Genomic DNA, 16,150 nt, shown 5'->3' with positions numbered 1-16,150 from the left:
TCGAAATAAATATGGATGCGGTGAGGCTACTATTCTTGTTGTTAAAGGGATCAAAACAGCTTCAAATGCTGGCAAGGCCTCCAAAGAGTTTTAAAGAATTTTCAGAATAATCTTATATGGAAGGTCAGATAGGGCACTGAGATTAATTTCTAGATCGGATTCCAAGTATTCATAAACTTGTGAATTTTGCTCAGCCAAAAGTTACCGAAGAGATGCTAGAAGAGAGAGTTTGCAAGTTTGTTATTAATGGTCATTGAGACTATGGCCGGATTGGTATTATGCGGAAAAAAGTTTGGTATTCTATTTTTGCTTCTATTAAACCTCCCAATCCTAAGTTAGAAGTCAATAGCTTGGCTTGACTTCTGGTATCGAGTGATGTCTTCTCGATAAAGTCGGCTTGTGCTATATTTTTGGGGCATGTAGATGACTCAAATGCTTTTTTATTCTCGAAAATATGGAAGTTGGAGGTTCTGCAACAACTGCGTTCTTTCTACTGGCTCGTAGCGCACTAGGCCCTTTTGAGCAACGCAGAACGCGCTAGAAGACATATGGAAAAGAAAGACAGTTGTGCCATTTGTGGTGTATCCCCTAAATCTTTGCTCCATGTGCTCCGTGACTGCAGGGTGGCGAAAGGTACGAGGATGAGAATTGATAATAGTTTAGTTTTGGGTAACTTCTTTAACTTTCTTCTCTTGGCTTGGGTGTTAGATAATTTATCTACCAAATCTCTCTACCAAGGACAATCTCGGCCCTTTCTTTTTTGTTACTACGATGAATTTCTTATGGTATCAATGGAATAAATTTGTTTTTGATGTTGATAATATCATTGAGGAAGAGAATGTTGCTCCCTTTGCTATCTATCTAGCAAAGGACTTTCAGCATGCACAGGCTGAACTGAGTCGAGTTAGGAAGGTAGTTAAAAATTATGTTGAGAGGCAGATTAAATGGCACCTCCAAAATCTCCTTTTGTTAAGTTAAATACAGACGGTTCAGTTCTAAACTTAGCTTTTACCTCGGTTATTTCGGCAAAATTCTGGAGAATTTTAATGAATGTAAACTATACTGTAAACCTGGGATATAATCATGTGATTGCGGAGATGGACTCAGTTGCTGCAGTAAAGATTGTTCTTCATGATGATATTAATTTGTATTTTTCTCAATCTCTTATTTTGGCAATTATAAAGAGTTGCAGCAAACTAATCAACTGGAGAATATAACATCAGTTTTGAAAAGCAAACTCTTGTGCAGATGGAATAACTAATTATGGTCATAGTTTATTTTTTAGCTGTCATGTATTCTTTAATTTCTTTTTTTGTATTTCTTTTTGTCTTTATGCTGATCTCATTTTCAAGAACTATTATTTTTTAGTTTATTTTTTTGAATCTTAACTCTTAAGTCCCGTTATTAATAAAAAAAATCACTCGTTATCTTTTTTTTTTTAATTTAAAAAAAGAAACAAACAACTTTATGTTCATTTAGTTTTAACTATTGATTATTTACATATGTTCAAACAATCATCTATATAAACATGACTAATCAACCATTGGCATAGGAATAAAGAATGACATTATAGTTATATTTATAATCAAATTTTTTATTATAAATAATATATTTAAAAATTAAATTCACATCTATTATCAATATATATATATATATATAAAGTACAATATATTGAATTTTTTGGATTCCCTTTTTATGTAAAAAAAAAATCTAAAATATTAATATTTAAATTCATAATCACTCTTTTTGGAGAGTCAAATGGCTGAAATTGAGTTAGCGGGTTATAAGAGAGGTCTCAATGCAAAGAAAATAACAAACACTAGAGGAGAAGAGAAAAACAAAGCATATTTCCACTCACACAAATGAAAGCATGCAAGCAATGAAGCAATTTATCTACTCCCTTAACCATGCTCGACCTCAAGTCAATAGAAGGCACTGTTTCAGATGCAATTGGGCAACTGAATTTGTTATTCTAGCCGCCCAAACACCAACTTCAAACAATCTGCGGCGGAGGCCTCCAAAGGGTAATTTGATTTTGATCTTGATGTTGAATTGCTTGGATTGTTTTATTCCTTCTCTATAAAGTATGTTTGCTGTAAACAGATTCATTTCTAGATTTCCAAATTTCCCAAATAACATTTGCTGCCACCGAAATCTGCCCAAGTCCCTCATCCCTTGAATTAAGTTTTAATAACCAATTGTTTAGAGATCAAACATTCTGCTCACTAGGAGATATGTACATTGACATCTTAATAGACAATGTTTAATAGTTTCAGGCTCATAATTACAAATTGGGCATACAGGATTATTTATTAATTTTTTTCTTACAAAGATTTGCTAATACGGTACTAATTTATGACATGCTTTCCAAATAAACATAAGTTCCTTGTTGGGAGCCTCCATATTGATATTTATTCCATATTAATAGCACTATGGAACAAAATAATCATACATATGCAAAAAAGATATTGTGCCATTAGTTTTTGTCAACTAGATTATCATATACGGCCCCCAAGCTTTTATGCAAAATATCTTGGATAAACATAGTCAAGTTACTATGAGAAGATCCTCCTTCTTCTACAGATCTTTTAGCCATTTCCGCTAATTTTCTTACCCTTTCTCTTCTCTCTTCACATTCACCATTATTCCCATCCATTAACTTTTCTATTCCTATTTTAATATCTTCTTTCCTAACCAATTCACCAACCTCCTCTTCTTTCCCCCACACCATAGGACTTTTCGCACCAACCATCACTCCTACTTTGAGTACTTTGACAACTAGTTTTTCATTCAGAAACTGGTCACCAAATAAGGGCCATGTCAGCATTGGCACACCAGCACATATAGCTTCTAAGTTAGAGTTCCAGCCACAGTGTGTCAAGAACCCTCCAATAGAAGGATGTGATAGTATTAGTAGCTGAGGAGCCCAACCTCGAATTATAAGACTCTCATCTTTGATTCTTTCTTCAAACTCATCTTCCTTAATCCACTTTTCTAGCCTTTTTAATTGACTCCCTTCCCTTATGACCCAAATGAAAGGTCTCTTTGATTCTTCTAAGGCTAAACCAATCTCAATCAACTGAGTTGCAGTTAGATTACATAAACTTCCAAGGCATACATAAATTACACTCTTAGGCTTTTGAGAATCAAGCCATTTTTGGTGCATCCACTCTTCAGTTGAAACCTTGTTGCCTCTTTGAGCCTTCTCCAACTGATCCTTGTTGCTTAATGACACTGGACCAACGCACCACACTTTATCCTTTCTATGCTTCTTGTATATGCTTGCATACTCAGGCTCCAACTCTTGGAAGGAATTTATGATTATTCCATAACTGTCTGCTTCGGCCGCGTATATCTCTTCATAAAACTTGTTCCAGTTCTCGTCCGCTAGACTTAGTACCTGCGCTTTGGTGACTTCAATCTCGTCTGGTAGACTCGGTATAATGAAGTACTCTGATTCATCCTTTATGCTCTCCGTCACATTACTGAAGCGCAAAGCATCGTTACAGACGAGATAGTAGCAACTCACTCCGGAAAAAGAAATCCTTGGAACATTGAATTTCTTAGCAATGTGGATTGTGTACGGGAGACATATATCGGAGACTATGCAGCTTGGTGGGGGCGACAACTCTTCAAAGAGTTTTTCCACAGGTTCCCTTAGAACACTTAGTGCAGTGAACAAACTGAAGGCATTGCCAAGTGAATGAAGCATGTCAAGATTCTCACACCCTTCTGGCAAACCTGCCTCTTTATATGGAAACTGAAGCTGAATTAGTCGAATTTGGTAACCAGAATCGATTAAACGAGCAACGGTTGATGTGAATCTTGCTGCGTTTTGCGGAGTTGTGACTACCGTGACAATAACATTATTGCGCTGAAGCAATAACTTTGCTAAGTCCATTATGGGAATCATGTGGCCTTGTGCCATGAATGGGAAGATAACGAAGTGGAGCTGAGGTGTTTGGGAAGCCATTATTGTTTCTCTGGATATGATTTAGACCACTGAATAATTTCACTTAGAAGATATTTATAAACTGAATAATTGTCAGTGTCTACATCATTTTATAAATTTTTATTCTATTTTATTTTATTTATTGTTTTGTGTGTCTCACATCACTAATCTACCACTGATTTTTAAGTATTTTGGAGCTTCTACTTTTCGTCTGTTAGCACACAACCTATATACATCACGTGTCTTCCTCAGAAATTATTTGTACGTTTCAATGTTTCTATGTATATCTCATTTCTCTGTCGGTCTCTTAACCACTTGGTGAAATGTCGCCAAGCATAAAGTCATACAGATTTTTTTCATCTTAGAATATATTAACTTGGTGAAATGTTTTTTGTTACTGAATGCCCATTTGAATTGCTTGAAACATTTTTATATAAAATGACTATATACTACAAATGTTGCATTTTGATAAAGAAGAAATGTGAATAATTAAGGACTCCAAGTTAGATAATCTTAACATCATGTAATTTTGGGTTTTTTAATAAAAATTTTGTACTTATTCTAGGATCATATTAATGGTTTTAATACTACCATGTAGTTGCATTACCCTTTTTTTTTTAATAAATACACATTGTTAAGTTAAATTAGACTAAATGTTTCGTGGTCTTATTTGTTGGGGATTGAGTGCTCTATGGTGATCTTTTTTACCATATTTTGATTGATTATTCCATTGTTTCTACTAAGAAAAGAAAAATATTAGTTTGGCCCTTTTAAATTTTAATCTTTTATTCATTTTTTTCTCCTAAGATTTGAACTAAATATCTTTGCTTATGAGACTAAAAAGTTTACTATCTTAACTAATCCTGCATTAATTATCAATACACATATATTATTTTTAAATTATAGCATAAACATGAAAATATATTTATAAACAAGTGAATCCTTATTAGATTCCAATCATATACATAAAAAAAAAAAACCCTAAAAACTCTCTAACATAACATTAGCCACGGATAAAGATTAAACTCACCCCTTTTTTTTCTTAAAAAAAATAAAAATAAAGAACTCTATGTTCATCTAGTTTTAGCCATTAATCATCTACTTATATTCAACAAACATTAGATATACACATCAACCATCAAATCAACCACATATATAAAATATATATTGATATGCAAAATATACATTAAAATTGAATTTAACAACATATATATTTATACAAAAATATATAATGACTGATTTTTGGTGTGCCCCTAAAATTTTATATATTCAAACAATCATCTTATGAACTCACATGGCTAATAAACCATTTGCATAGAAAAATGAATGACATCATAGTTACATTTATAATCAAATTTTGTAAATAATATATTTAAAAATCAAATTCACATCTATTATCAAAATATAATAAAAATACAAAAATACAGCAATAACTCATTTTTTTAGTTGTTAATAGAAAGTATGATTATTCTATTGTTAGAAAATTTGATTATTTGGTAAAGAAAATTTTGATTATTTTGATGATTGATTATTCTATTAATAAACAATCATGCTATCAGTAATAATCAACATATAGAAATATCTATTTGGCATTTTATTAAAAATATTATGTAAATATGTTTGATTATTGGTTTAGGATTTAACTAATATGTGTCCTAAACATACATATTAATATTACCAAGTAAGAAAATTTGTGTAGTAAAAATATGAAGTTTACATTTTCAGTGCATTTTTTGCTTATTTATTAATTCTATTAATAACAATCTTAACATGTGCATATTAGTTAAACCCATTGGTTTATTACAAATTTGATTATTTTATTATGATAAGTTTGATTATTTTAATAGCTGATTATTTAGTTAAAAAAACTATGTGAATCAATATATAAATATATACAAATACATAATAATTAATTTATTAGTTAATTTTTATTATGCATGTAGTATTTTTTATTAATAAAACATGTATATAGGATTATTTGTACAAGTATTAAGATAATTATTAAATTTTATTAAAAATATAAGCCATAAAAAATAAAAATATTCTTACTACTATTTTCTCTCTTAACTAATTCAATAATCTTCTAACTTTCTTCTTTTATTTAATAATAAAAGGCATAATAAGTAAAAACTTAATTAATGACTTTTTGAAAATAGAAAATGACACGTAATTTACAGCAAAAATAAAAATGAAAGAAAAAACACTTAATATAATGGAGGAAACTTTTTTTCTTACATAAATTTGCTAATACCAATACTAGTTGATGACATGCTTTACAAAAAAAAAAAAAAAAAAAAAAAAAAAAAAAAAAATCTTATTGGAGCCTCCATATTGATTTTTACTTCGTATAATAGTACTATTGAACAAAATAATCATGATTTTGTGCCATTAGTTTTTGACAATTAGATTATCATATACCTCCCATGCTTTTATGCAAAATATCTTGGATAAACATAGTCAAGTTACTATGAGAAGATCCACCTTCTGCTACAGATATTTTAGCCATTTCCGCTAAATTTCTTACCCTTTGTCTTCTCTCTTCACATTCACCATTATTCTCATTCATTAACTTTTCTAGTCCTATTTTAATATCTTCTTTCTTAACCAATACACCAATCTCCTCTTCCTTCCCCCACACCATAGGACTTCTCACACCAACCATCACTCCAATTTTTAGTACTTTGACAACTAGTTTTTCATTCAGAAACTGGTCTGCAAATAACGGCCACGTCAGCATTGGCACACCGGCGCATATAGCTTCTAAGTTAGAGTTCCAGCCACAGTGTGTCAAGAACCCTCCGATTGAAGGATGTGATAGTATTAGCAGCTGAGGAGCCCAACCTCGAATTATAAGGCTCTGATCTTTCATTCTTTCTTCAAATCCCTCTTCCTTAATCCACTTTTCTAGCTTTTTTAATTGACTCCCTTCCCTTATGACCCAAATGAAAGGTCTCTTTGATTCTTCTAAGGCTAAACCAATCTGAATCAACTGAGTTGCAGTTAGATTACATAAACTTCCAAGACATACATAAATTACACTCTTAGGCTTTTGAGAATCAAGCCATTTTTGGTGCATCCACTCTTCAGTTGAAACCTTGTTGCCTCTTTGAGCCTTCTCCAACTGATCCTTATTGCTTAGTGACACCGGACCCACGCACCACACTTTATCCTTTCTAACCTTCTTGTACATTCTTTCATACTCAGGCTCCAATTCTTGGAACGAATTCATGATTATTCCATAAGTGTCTGCTTCGGCCGCATATACCTCTTGGTAAAACTTAATCCAGTTCTCGTCCGATGGACCTGGTACCTGCGCTTTGGTGACTTCAATTTCATCAGGTAAACCCGGTATAACAAAGTACTCTGTTTCATCCTTTATGCTCTCCGTCACATTACTGGTGCGCAAAGCATGGTTACACATGAGAAAGAAGCAACTCATTCCAACAAAAGAAATCCTTGGAACGTTGAATTTGTTAGCAATGTGGATTGTGTACGGTAGACTCATATCGGAGACTATGCAGCTTGGTGGCGGCAACAACTCTTCAAAGATTCTTTCCACGGGTTCCCTTAGAAGGCTTATTGCATTGAAAAAACTCGTGGCATTGCCAAGTGAATGAAGCATGTCAAGATTCTCACACCCTTCTGGCAAACCCGCCTCTTGATATGGAAACTGAAGCTGAATTAGTCGAATTTGGTAACCCAAATCGACGAAATGAGCAAAGGTTGATGTGAATCTTGCTGCGTTTTGGGGGGTCGTGATTACCGTGACAATAACATTAGTGCGCTGAAGCAATAACTTTGCTATGTCCATCATTGGAATCATGTGGCCTTGAGCCATGAATGGGAACATAACGAAATGGAGCTGTGGTGTTTGGGAAGCCATTCTTGTTTCTTAGGATATGGTAATTTGGATTTAGTGCACTCAATAATTTTACTTGGACTTGATATTTATAAACTACATTCCTTTCTTGGTGATGTAAGTGCCTGCACTCGCCAGCTATATATGATTGTATAACTTCTTTTTCAATTTTTTTCCCCTTGCATCACTAATCTTCTCCTGATTTTTAAGTAAAGAATTCTAGGTAGTCAATATTTTTTTTCTCTCTTTTTTTTTGTCTTATTTTTGAATTAATGCTAGCCAATTCTTCCTTTTTTTCACCCAAAATGTTAGTTTCCTAACATTTTTTAGAAAGTATTTTGATGAGTGATTGATCTTAATATGTGCTTTAAAAAATGAATACATTTTTATATAAACTCTATAAATTAAAAAAAAAAAAGAGAAATATCATTTAAATATTTCTCAGAAAATTTCATTTTCTTAGTTTTATATTGAAAGAAGATAAATTATTGGACACTTAAAAAAATATTTCCTTCTAAAAGTATACAGTTTATATAACGAAGATTGTTAAGGTAGCGTTTGGTGGAGAGACAGAGACAGAAAGACTGAGACTGAGAGACAGAGACTAAGAGACAGGGATTGAAACAAATTTCAGTATTCTGTTTGGTGCAAAATGGGAGACAGAAATTGAAATAGGAATGAAACTCTAATTTAATTTACACAAAGGGTAAAATTGGAATTAATTAATTGAAATGAAAGTATTTTAGGTATAAAATGTTATTAAAGTTTCAGTCTTCATCTCTAAAAATTTCAGTCTCTTGTGTCCCTATTTTTTGGAGGTACTGAAATACTGAAATTTTGGAGACAGAGACAGAAATTTTAGTACCAGTCTCTGAACTAACAAACACAATACTGAGTCTCAGTCTCTCAGTCTCTGTCTCAGTACCTGAAAACAAACGCTACCTAAAGGGCTAACAGGTTTTATGATTTATAGCTATCAATTAGCTATTATTAGTATTTTTAATGGTATATATTTTTCTTATATCTAATGGTATGGAATTACTTATTTTTCTTTTACTGGTTAAGTGTTGGCCAAACTTTAATAAAAATACTGACTCCTAGACTTTCTTTTATATAATAGTACAAGTGTATTGTAGTAATCGTTCATTTCTATACGTCTCTTAGCAACAACATACATCATTTGTCTTCTTAAGAAATTATTTGTACGTTTCAATTTGTCTCTATGTATAGATTCATTTCTCTTACCGTCTCTTAAACACTTGGTGAAATGCCGCAAATCTTCATCTACATGAGAGTATGTATTATGTAAATCCCATTAATTTGTTAGCTCCTATTATTAGTACTTCCATTGATTATATTGGTACTTATTATTTGTTAACCAACAACCTAACACATGTTTTCTTTATTCATTATGAATAAGCACAAATAACTAATTTTTTATTAGTTAATGTCAGTTTAATTTGTTATAGAAAAATATTTTTTCAATCTTTATTCTTTAGAAAATTTAAAATTTAGAATCAAAATTTAAGATTTAAAATTTATAATTTATTATAAAAGTCATTTTAAAAAGTTAGTTAATATTAATCGAAAAAAGTTGATTTTCTAATTGAATTTAAATGACACATTTTGATGAATTTATGAACAATGAGATTACGAGAATATATTTATTTAATTATCACCCACTCTCGTTGCTAAAGAGATCATTATCACCAGGGACGGACATAAGGGGGGGGCGAGTGGCGGCCTCGGCCCCCCCAACTTTTTTTAATAGTAATAAGTTATTATATATAATTTAATTTTTTTAAAAAAATTATTTAGTATTTAGTCTAGTATAAATAAAAGTTCAGTCTAATTTAAATATTAATAATTTTTAATATCTAAAACGTAAGTAACAATATTAAAGAAATCTGAAAAAGATATTATTACTAATATTTTTTAATTAAATAAAAATTTTCAAATCTCATAAGTGAATTCTTTTTCTTCTTGTGATCATCTTTTTTTATTCATTTGGTATTAATTCTCTCTGTTTCAACTGCTACAATTAAGAGATCTTTTTCAACTATGAATATTGTGAAAAATAACTTAGAAACAAAATAAAAGATGAATTTCTTGCTAATTGTCTTTTAATTATATTGAAAAGAAAATTACTAAAAAATTTGATACAAATTCTATTATCGGTGAATTTTATGATACGAAAAATCGACCACTTTATTAGTAAAAAGTATACACATATTTTTTTTACTTTAAGATATATTTTCTGTCGGTATATTTTTGTAATACATCTTATAATATATAATTTTTTACATAATTTTTAATATTATATGTGTTATTGGCCCCCCCATAATATCATTTCTAGATCCGTCCCTGATTATCACCCACCGTCGTACAGGGATAATATAGCTTGCATTTGACAAATTTGTATTTTCCAACTTGAATGGGATCAAAGTTCAAACGGGTGGAATTAATTAAGAAATATCTAGAATAACAATTTATCTTCGAAAGTTTGATTTTAGACTAATTAATTTTTGAAAAAAAATATTAATTAAACAATTTATAATAATAAACGACGGACTTTTATTAATAGATATTGCAAAATAAACCGAAAATACTCGTATATTTTATTATCTATAATAGTACATGCCTTGTTGTTACTACATGAGTATAAAAATAATGTAGTTTTAGATACTAAAATATGTATGATATTTTGAGTTTTTATATAACTTTTATCAACTATTTTTTAGATATTACGAATCATGTTAAAATAAGTGAAATTTTGCTTCAAAAATTATTACCTACATGACAAAAGAATTATTTTTAATCTGCATATATATAATTTCTATTTAAGGATAGTTTTGTAAGATGCAAAAAGTGCACCTTATTTTTATTTTATAAGAGAGAAATGTGTATGTTTTGTAAATTGAGAAAAAGTTATGTTTTTTAGACATTTCATAAAAAAGAAAGTGTCATTTTTCTCTTAAAAATACAAATTACATACACTTTTAATTTGTTGAAAATAAATATCTTTTTTATTTTCAATAATCAGAATTATGTACCAGAAGATAATAATAATAATAATAATAATAATAATAATAATAATAATAATAATAATAATAATAATAATAATAATAATAATAATAATAATAATACAGATTAGTTTATTGAATTTTTTTGTTAAAGTTGACGTTGACTTTGACTTTGAGTTTTGAGTTACTTCTCATCAACAAGAAGCAGGATCTGGATATGAAGGAAATGAAATATCTTAGTTGAGAGAAGCTCTGCTGCTAATTGCTTCTAATCATTTGGTTTCTGACTAAATTCTACTTCTAAGGTAAGAATTCAGCTCTCTCTCTCTCTTTCTCTCTTCTTTAATTAGTGAAATCCAAAATTAGAGGGAGACTGTAATAACGTCTGCTGATAGAATCAATAAACCACATTTTGTTCCTCATGGCTCTCTATTTTATCCTATTCATTTGTTCTAACTTGTTACTAATTACTTAAGAATAATCATCATTAATGGATAAAAGTATAATTGTAAATTCATCAAATACTAAGAAACTTGTTTGTGAGAAATTTGTGTGCTATTAATCCTTACTTACACACTACTTCTCTTGTAATCATCATTAACTGTAGGGTCTTATTTAAACCAAAGAAAATATGGCTGCTGCTATTGTGGGAGGGGCATTACTCTCTGCTTCTGTTCAGGTGGTGTTGGATAAGATCATTTCCAATGAGTTCTTGGACTTCTTTAGGAGAAGGAAGCTTAATGTCTCGCTTCTTGGAAAGATGAAGATGACATTGCTGAGTGTTCAAGCTGTTCTAAATGATGCCGAGGAGAAGCAGATCACAAATCCTGCTGTCAAGGAATGGCTGAATGAGCTCACACAAGCTGTCTTTGATGCTGAAGATTTGTTGGATGAAATCAACACTGAGGCTCTTGGATGCAAAGTGAAAGCCAGGTATCAAAGTCCATCATGCAGTGCCAAGGTGCGAAACGTGTTTTCCTCTCGTTTCGGACGATCATATGGTATGATCAATTCTAAAATGCAGACATTATTTGAAAGACTAGAGCACTTTGCACAGCAAATACACATTCTTCAACTGAAAGAAGGTGTTTCCAACAGTGTTTGGCAAGGGATGCCTACAAGTTCTGTGGTGGACGAATCTGTCATTTATGGAAGAGATGATGAGAGAAAGAAACTTAGAGAGTATTTGCTGTCAGAAGATGTTGGTGCTAGTGGCAATAAAATAGGAGTGATTTCAATTGTTGGCATGGGAGGGATTGGTAAAACAACCCTTGCTAAACTCCTATACAATGATGATGAAGTTAAAGACAAGTTTGATTTAAAAGCATGGGCATGTGTTTCTAAGGATTTTGATGTTTTCAGGGTCACTAAGACTGTGCTTGAATCGGTTACCTCAAAAACAACAAATACTGATAACTTGAATACTCTGCAAGTGGAATTGCAGCAAAGGTTGTGGAGAAAAAGATTTTTGCTAGTGTTGGATGACATTCGCGGCACAAGCTATGTTGATTGGGCCAATCTAAAGGATATTTTTAATGCTGGAGAAATGGGAAGTACAATCATTGTCACAACACGAGATGAAAACGTTGCAAAAGCTATGCAAACCTTTCCTATCTTCCATTTGACATCTCTTGATAGTGAAGATTGCTGGTCTTTACTTGCTGAACACGCATTTGGAGCAAATAATTCCAGTGAAAGGTCCAACCTAGAAGGAATTGGAAGAGAAATTGTGAAAAAATGTGATGGTTTGCCTTTAGCTGCAGTTGCATTGGGGGGTCTTCTTCGCACCAAATTGTCGAAAAATGATTGGAATAAGGTACTTAGAAGTAACATTTGGGATCTGCCAAATTTGAATGTGCAACCTGCTCTGCTACTAAGCTATCATTTCCTTCCGGCTCCTTTGAAACGTTGCTTTGCTTATTGTTCAATTTTTCCAAAGAACTCAGCCTTCGAAAAAGAGATGGTAGTTCGGCTATGGATTGCAGAAGGCTTAGTACATGTGTCAAAAAGTAAGAAAATCCTGGAAGAAGTTGGTGACGAATACTTTGATGAACTAGTATCAAGGTCACTAATTCGTCGACGGTCCATGGATGGGAAAAGCTTCGAAATGCATGACCTCGTCAATGATTTAGCTGCAATGGTTTCATCTGCTTATTGTATCAGGTATGAGGATCAAAAGGCACTTGAAAATCCAAAAAAAGTTCGACATTTGTCATACAACAGAAGTTGGTATGACTATTTCAATAAATTTAATTCCTTTTATGGTTTAGAAGGCCTGCGCACCTTCCTTCCCTTACCATTGAATGGATGGTCATTTGACTATTACCTATCAAACAAGGTAATACATGACTTGTTGCCCAAGTTAAAACAGTTGCGGGTATTATCTTTGTCACACTACAAGAATATCTCTGAGTTACCAGACTCCATTGGAGGTTTAAAACATTTGCGGCATCTAGATCTCTCTGGCACTAACATTAAAAGGTTGCCTTCTGTGGTTTGCAAGCTCTACAATCTACAGACCTTGCTGTTGTCTGATTGTAAGTTTCTCACTGAATTACCTGAGGAGATAGGAATGTTGGTGAATCTTCGCCACCTCGACATTAGTGGAACTCAATTACAGGAGATACCTGCACAAATAGCAAGACTAGAAAATCTCCAAACTTTATCTGGGTTTGTTGTTAGCAGACAGCAAAATGGATTGAAGGTGGGAGAATTGCAAAAATTTCCCAATTTGCAGGGAAAGCTCTGCATTTCAAAGCTACAAAATATTGTTGACCCCAATGATGCTTCACAAGCCAATATGAAGAAGAAAGAACAAATTGAAGATCTATCATTAGAATGGGATAGCTGCACTGCTCAAGAGTCCCAACATCTTGTATTGGAGCACCTGCAGCCTTCAACAAACTTGAAGAAACTAACCATCAAATTCTATGGTGGAACCTGGTTTCCCAACTGGTTAGGTAATTCCTCATTTGCAAACATGGTGTATTTGTGCATCCGAAGTTGTCACTATTGTTCATTACTACCACCTGTTGGACAGCTTCAAAATCTTAAAGAACTCATCATATTTGATATTATCTCAGTGAAGACTATTGGTCCTGAATTTTATGGATGTTGTTCTCCTTCATTTCAACCATTTCCCTCCTTGGAGACACTGAGTTTCGGAGAGATGCCGGCATGGGAGGAATGGAACTTCATGGGCGGTATAGCTACACACTTCCCTCGTCTTTCTCATCTGTCTCTAAGCGATTGTCCGAAACTCCAAGGAAATTTACCCAGCAACCTTCCTTCCTTGACTAAACTTCATTTATCCAGTTGTTCTCTACTTGAGTCACAATTTTCTGTTGAAGTAGATAACAGAAACATTATCAATGCATCAAATCTATTCAGTGAATTAATGCTTGGTCTTAATTCTCTTGAACAATTACATATCGAAGGCATTCCTTCTCGGACCGCCTTCCCTAGAGATGGTCTGCCGGAAACGTTAAGAGTTCTGTTCCTCAAAAATTGTGAGAACTTTGAATTTCCAAATCATGAATCCCTGCATAGTTACAGGGCACTTGAATCTTTGACAATATGGAATAGTTGTTGCTCACTGACATCATTTCCCTTAGGCTCTCTCCCTGTGCTCAAGTGGCTCTACTTTATAGAATGTAAGAATCTGAAATCATTTTCAATTTCAGAAGAAGAAGATGCACCCCAGTGTCTCACATTTCTTCAAGGTTTCTACATTCTAGAATGTCCTGAACTCGAATCATTTCCTCATCTTGGATTGCCAACTCCTAAGCTCAGACGTTTTTGGGTGTCATATTGCAACAAGCTTAATTCACTACCAGAGCCGGTTAATGCTCTTGTTGGCCTTCAAGAATTGACAGTTCTTAACCTCCCAAGTATGCAATTTTTTGCAAATGAAGGTCTTCCAATCAGTTTACGAACACTTCGAATCGGCAATCTTGGAGGGAATTTCTCAAATGCAGATATCATTAAATGGGGCCTTGACCATCTTACTTGCCTTTCAGAGTTAGAAATTGAAGGTGGTTATCTGGTTAACATGCTAATGAAGATGGAAGTGCCACTATTACCCTCTACTCTTATCTCCCTTCACATCTATCATCTTGATGGTATAAGACATTTGGATGGGAAATGGCTTCAGAATCTGACTTCTCTTGAATGTCTTAAGATCTCATCTTGTGATAGCTTGGAGTCATTGCCACAGGAAGGATTGCCTTCATCTCTTTCGGTATTGACTATAGGGAGTTGTCCATTGTTAGAAGCGAGTTGTCGGAGTAATGGGGGGAAAGAGTGGCCTAAAGTTGCTCACATTCCTTGCATTATTATGGATAAGAAGGTCATCATTTGAAGTGTCTAGGGGAGCCATTAAAATATTATGAATGTATAGAGTCATATCCTTATAACACCATTCACTCTTGTATTTTACTTGTTTCATAGGTTGTAGCAAACTATTTGTGAACCATGCTTGTGGAGTTGGGGGAAACTTGCTGTGACTTGAAGCAGAGGATAATATTCTCCATCTGATTTTAGTGTGTACGTACCATTTTTGTTTTTAGAAATATACAAACTAAATGTTCTAAATGCACATAAATATAAGTATTTAGTATTAAAATATTATTAGAGTTGTTAGTAATTGAGAGTTAAGTTAATAATGGCTACTAGTTAGTACATAGAATATTTATAAAATTAGTTGATAATATTCCTATAAATATGGTGATTCTTGTATCATGTAACATAAGTGACTCTCTTTTTATTAAGTACGTATTTTTATTTTTATTTTTTTATAAATTAAGTGTCGTTTTCTGATTTCAAAATGTTATTATTTAATTTTTATTTTTCATGTCTTTTATTATTAAATAGAAAAAATTAAAAGATTAAAGAATTAATAAAAAGATAAGAGAAAATAACACTAGATATATATATTTTTATTGCTTATATTTTTAAGGGTAAAGTATATTTTTTGTTTCTGAAGTTTGGCAAAAGTTTCAAAAATATCCTTTAAGTTTTATTTTGTTTCAATTTTGTCCCAAAAATTTTCGATTTACATCAAATATACCCTCAACAGCTAAATTTTCAAAAACTTTAAGACCAATCTAACAATAATGCATGAAAATTATCTTGATTTGCTTGTGTTGAGGGTTGTTCTTATGAAATTATTGTTGAATTAGTCTTAATTTTTTTGAAAAATTAGCCATCAAAGGTATATTTGATGTAAATCGAAAATTTTTGGGGTAAAATTGAAACAAAATAAAACTTAGGAGTATTTTTAAAACTTTTGTTAAACTTTAGGGACAAAAAGTATAC

The 16,150-nt window shown here is 32.2% G+C and overlaps 3 protein-coding genes across 3 annotated transcripts; 1 reads left to right on the top strand and 2 right to left on the bottom strand.

Moving 5' to 3' along the window:
• Positions 1-2,283: 2,283 nt before the first annotated feature.
• LOC130954914 (UDP-glycosyltransferase 73C6-like) lies at positions 2,284-3,987 on the bottom strand. The gene has a single exon (XM_057881683.1). It carries the CDS (start codon positions 3,971-3,973, stop codon positions 2,477-2,479), a length of 1,497 nt encoding a protein of 498 aa, XP_057737666.1. The 5' UTR covers positions 3,974-3,987; the 3' UTR covers positions 2,284-2,476.
• Positions 3,988-6,303: 2,316 nt separating this feature from the next.
• On the bottom strand, positions 6,304-7,916 carry LOC130955003 (UDP-glycosyltransferase 73C6-like). Its single transcript, XM_057881785.1, has one exon. It carries the CDS (start codon positions 7,833-7,835, stop codon positions 6,363-6,365), a length of 1,473 nt encoding a protein of 490 aa, XP_057737768.1. The 5' UTR covers positions 7,836-7,916; the 3' UTR covers positions 6,304-6,362.
• A 3,142-nt stretch (positions 7,917-11,058) lies between these two features.
• On the top strand, positions 11,059-15,576 carry LOC130954424 (putative disease resistance RPP13-like protein 1). The gene is made up of 2 exons (XM_057881161.1): positions 11,059-11,139; positions 11,442-15,576. The coding sequence occupies exon 2, from the start codon at positions 11,466-11,468 to the stop codon at positions 15,192-15,194; it is 3,729 nt and encodes a 1,242-aa protein (XP_057737144.1). The 5' UTR covers positions 11,059-11,139; positions 11,442-11,465; the 3' UTR covers positions 15,195-15,576.
• Positions 15,577-16,150: the final 574 nt, after the last annotated feature.

Source organism: Arachis stenosperma, chromosome 10, assembly GCF_014773155.1.
Source record: "Arachis stenosperma cultivar V10309 chromosome 10, arast.V10309.gnm1.PFL2, whole genome shotgun sequence".
Classification (NCBI taxonomy): Eukaryota; Viridiplantae; Streptophyta; class Magnoliopsida; order Fabales; family Fabaceae; genus Arachis; species Arachis stenosperma.
Note: the sequence above shows the minus strand (reverse complement) of the source record. Positions and strands in the feature narration are given on the sequence as shown.

Excerpts from the sequence above, each read along its gene's own strand:
- LOC130954914 (XM_057881683.1), bottom strand. The coding sequence starts at position 3,973 with ATGGCTTCCCAAACACCTCAGCTCCACTTCGTTATCTTCCCATTCATG.
- LOC130955003 (XM_057881785.1), bottom strand. The coding sequence starts at position 7,835 with ATGGCTTCCCAAACACCACAGCTCCATTTCGTTATGTTCCCATTCATG.
- LOC130954424 (XM_057881161.1), top strand. The coding sequence starts at position 11,466 with ATGGCTGCTGCTATTGTGGGAGGGGCATTACTCTCTGCTTCTGTTCAG.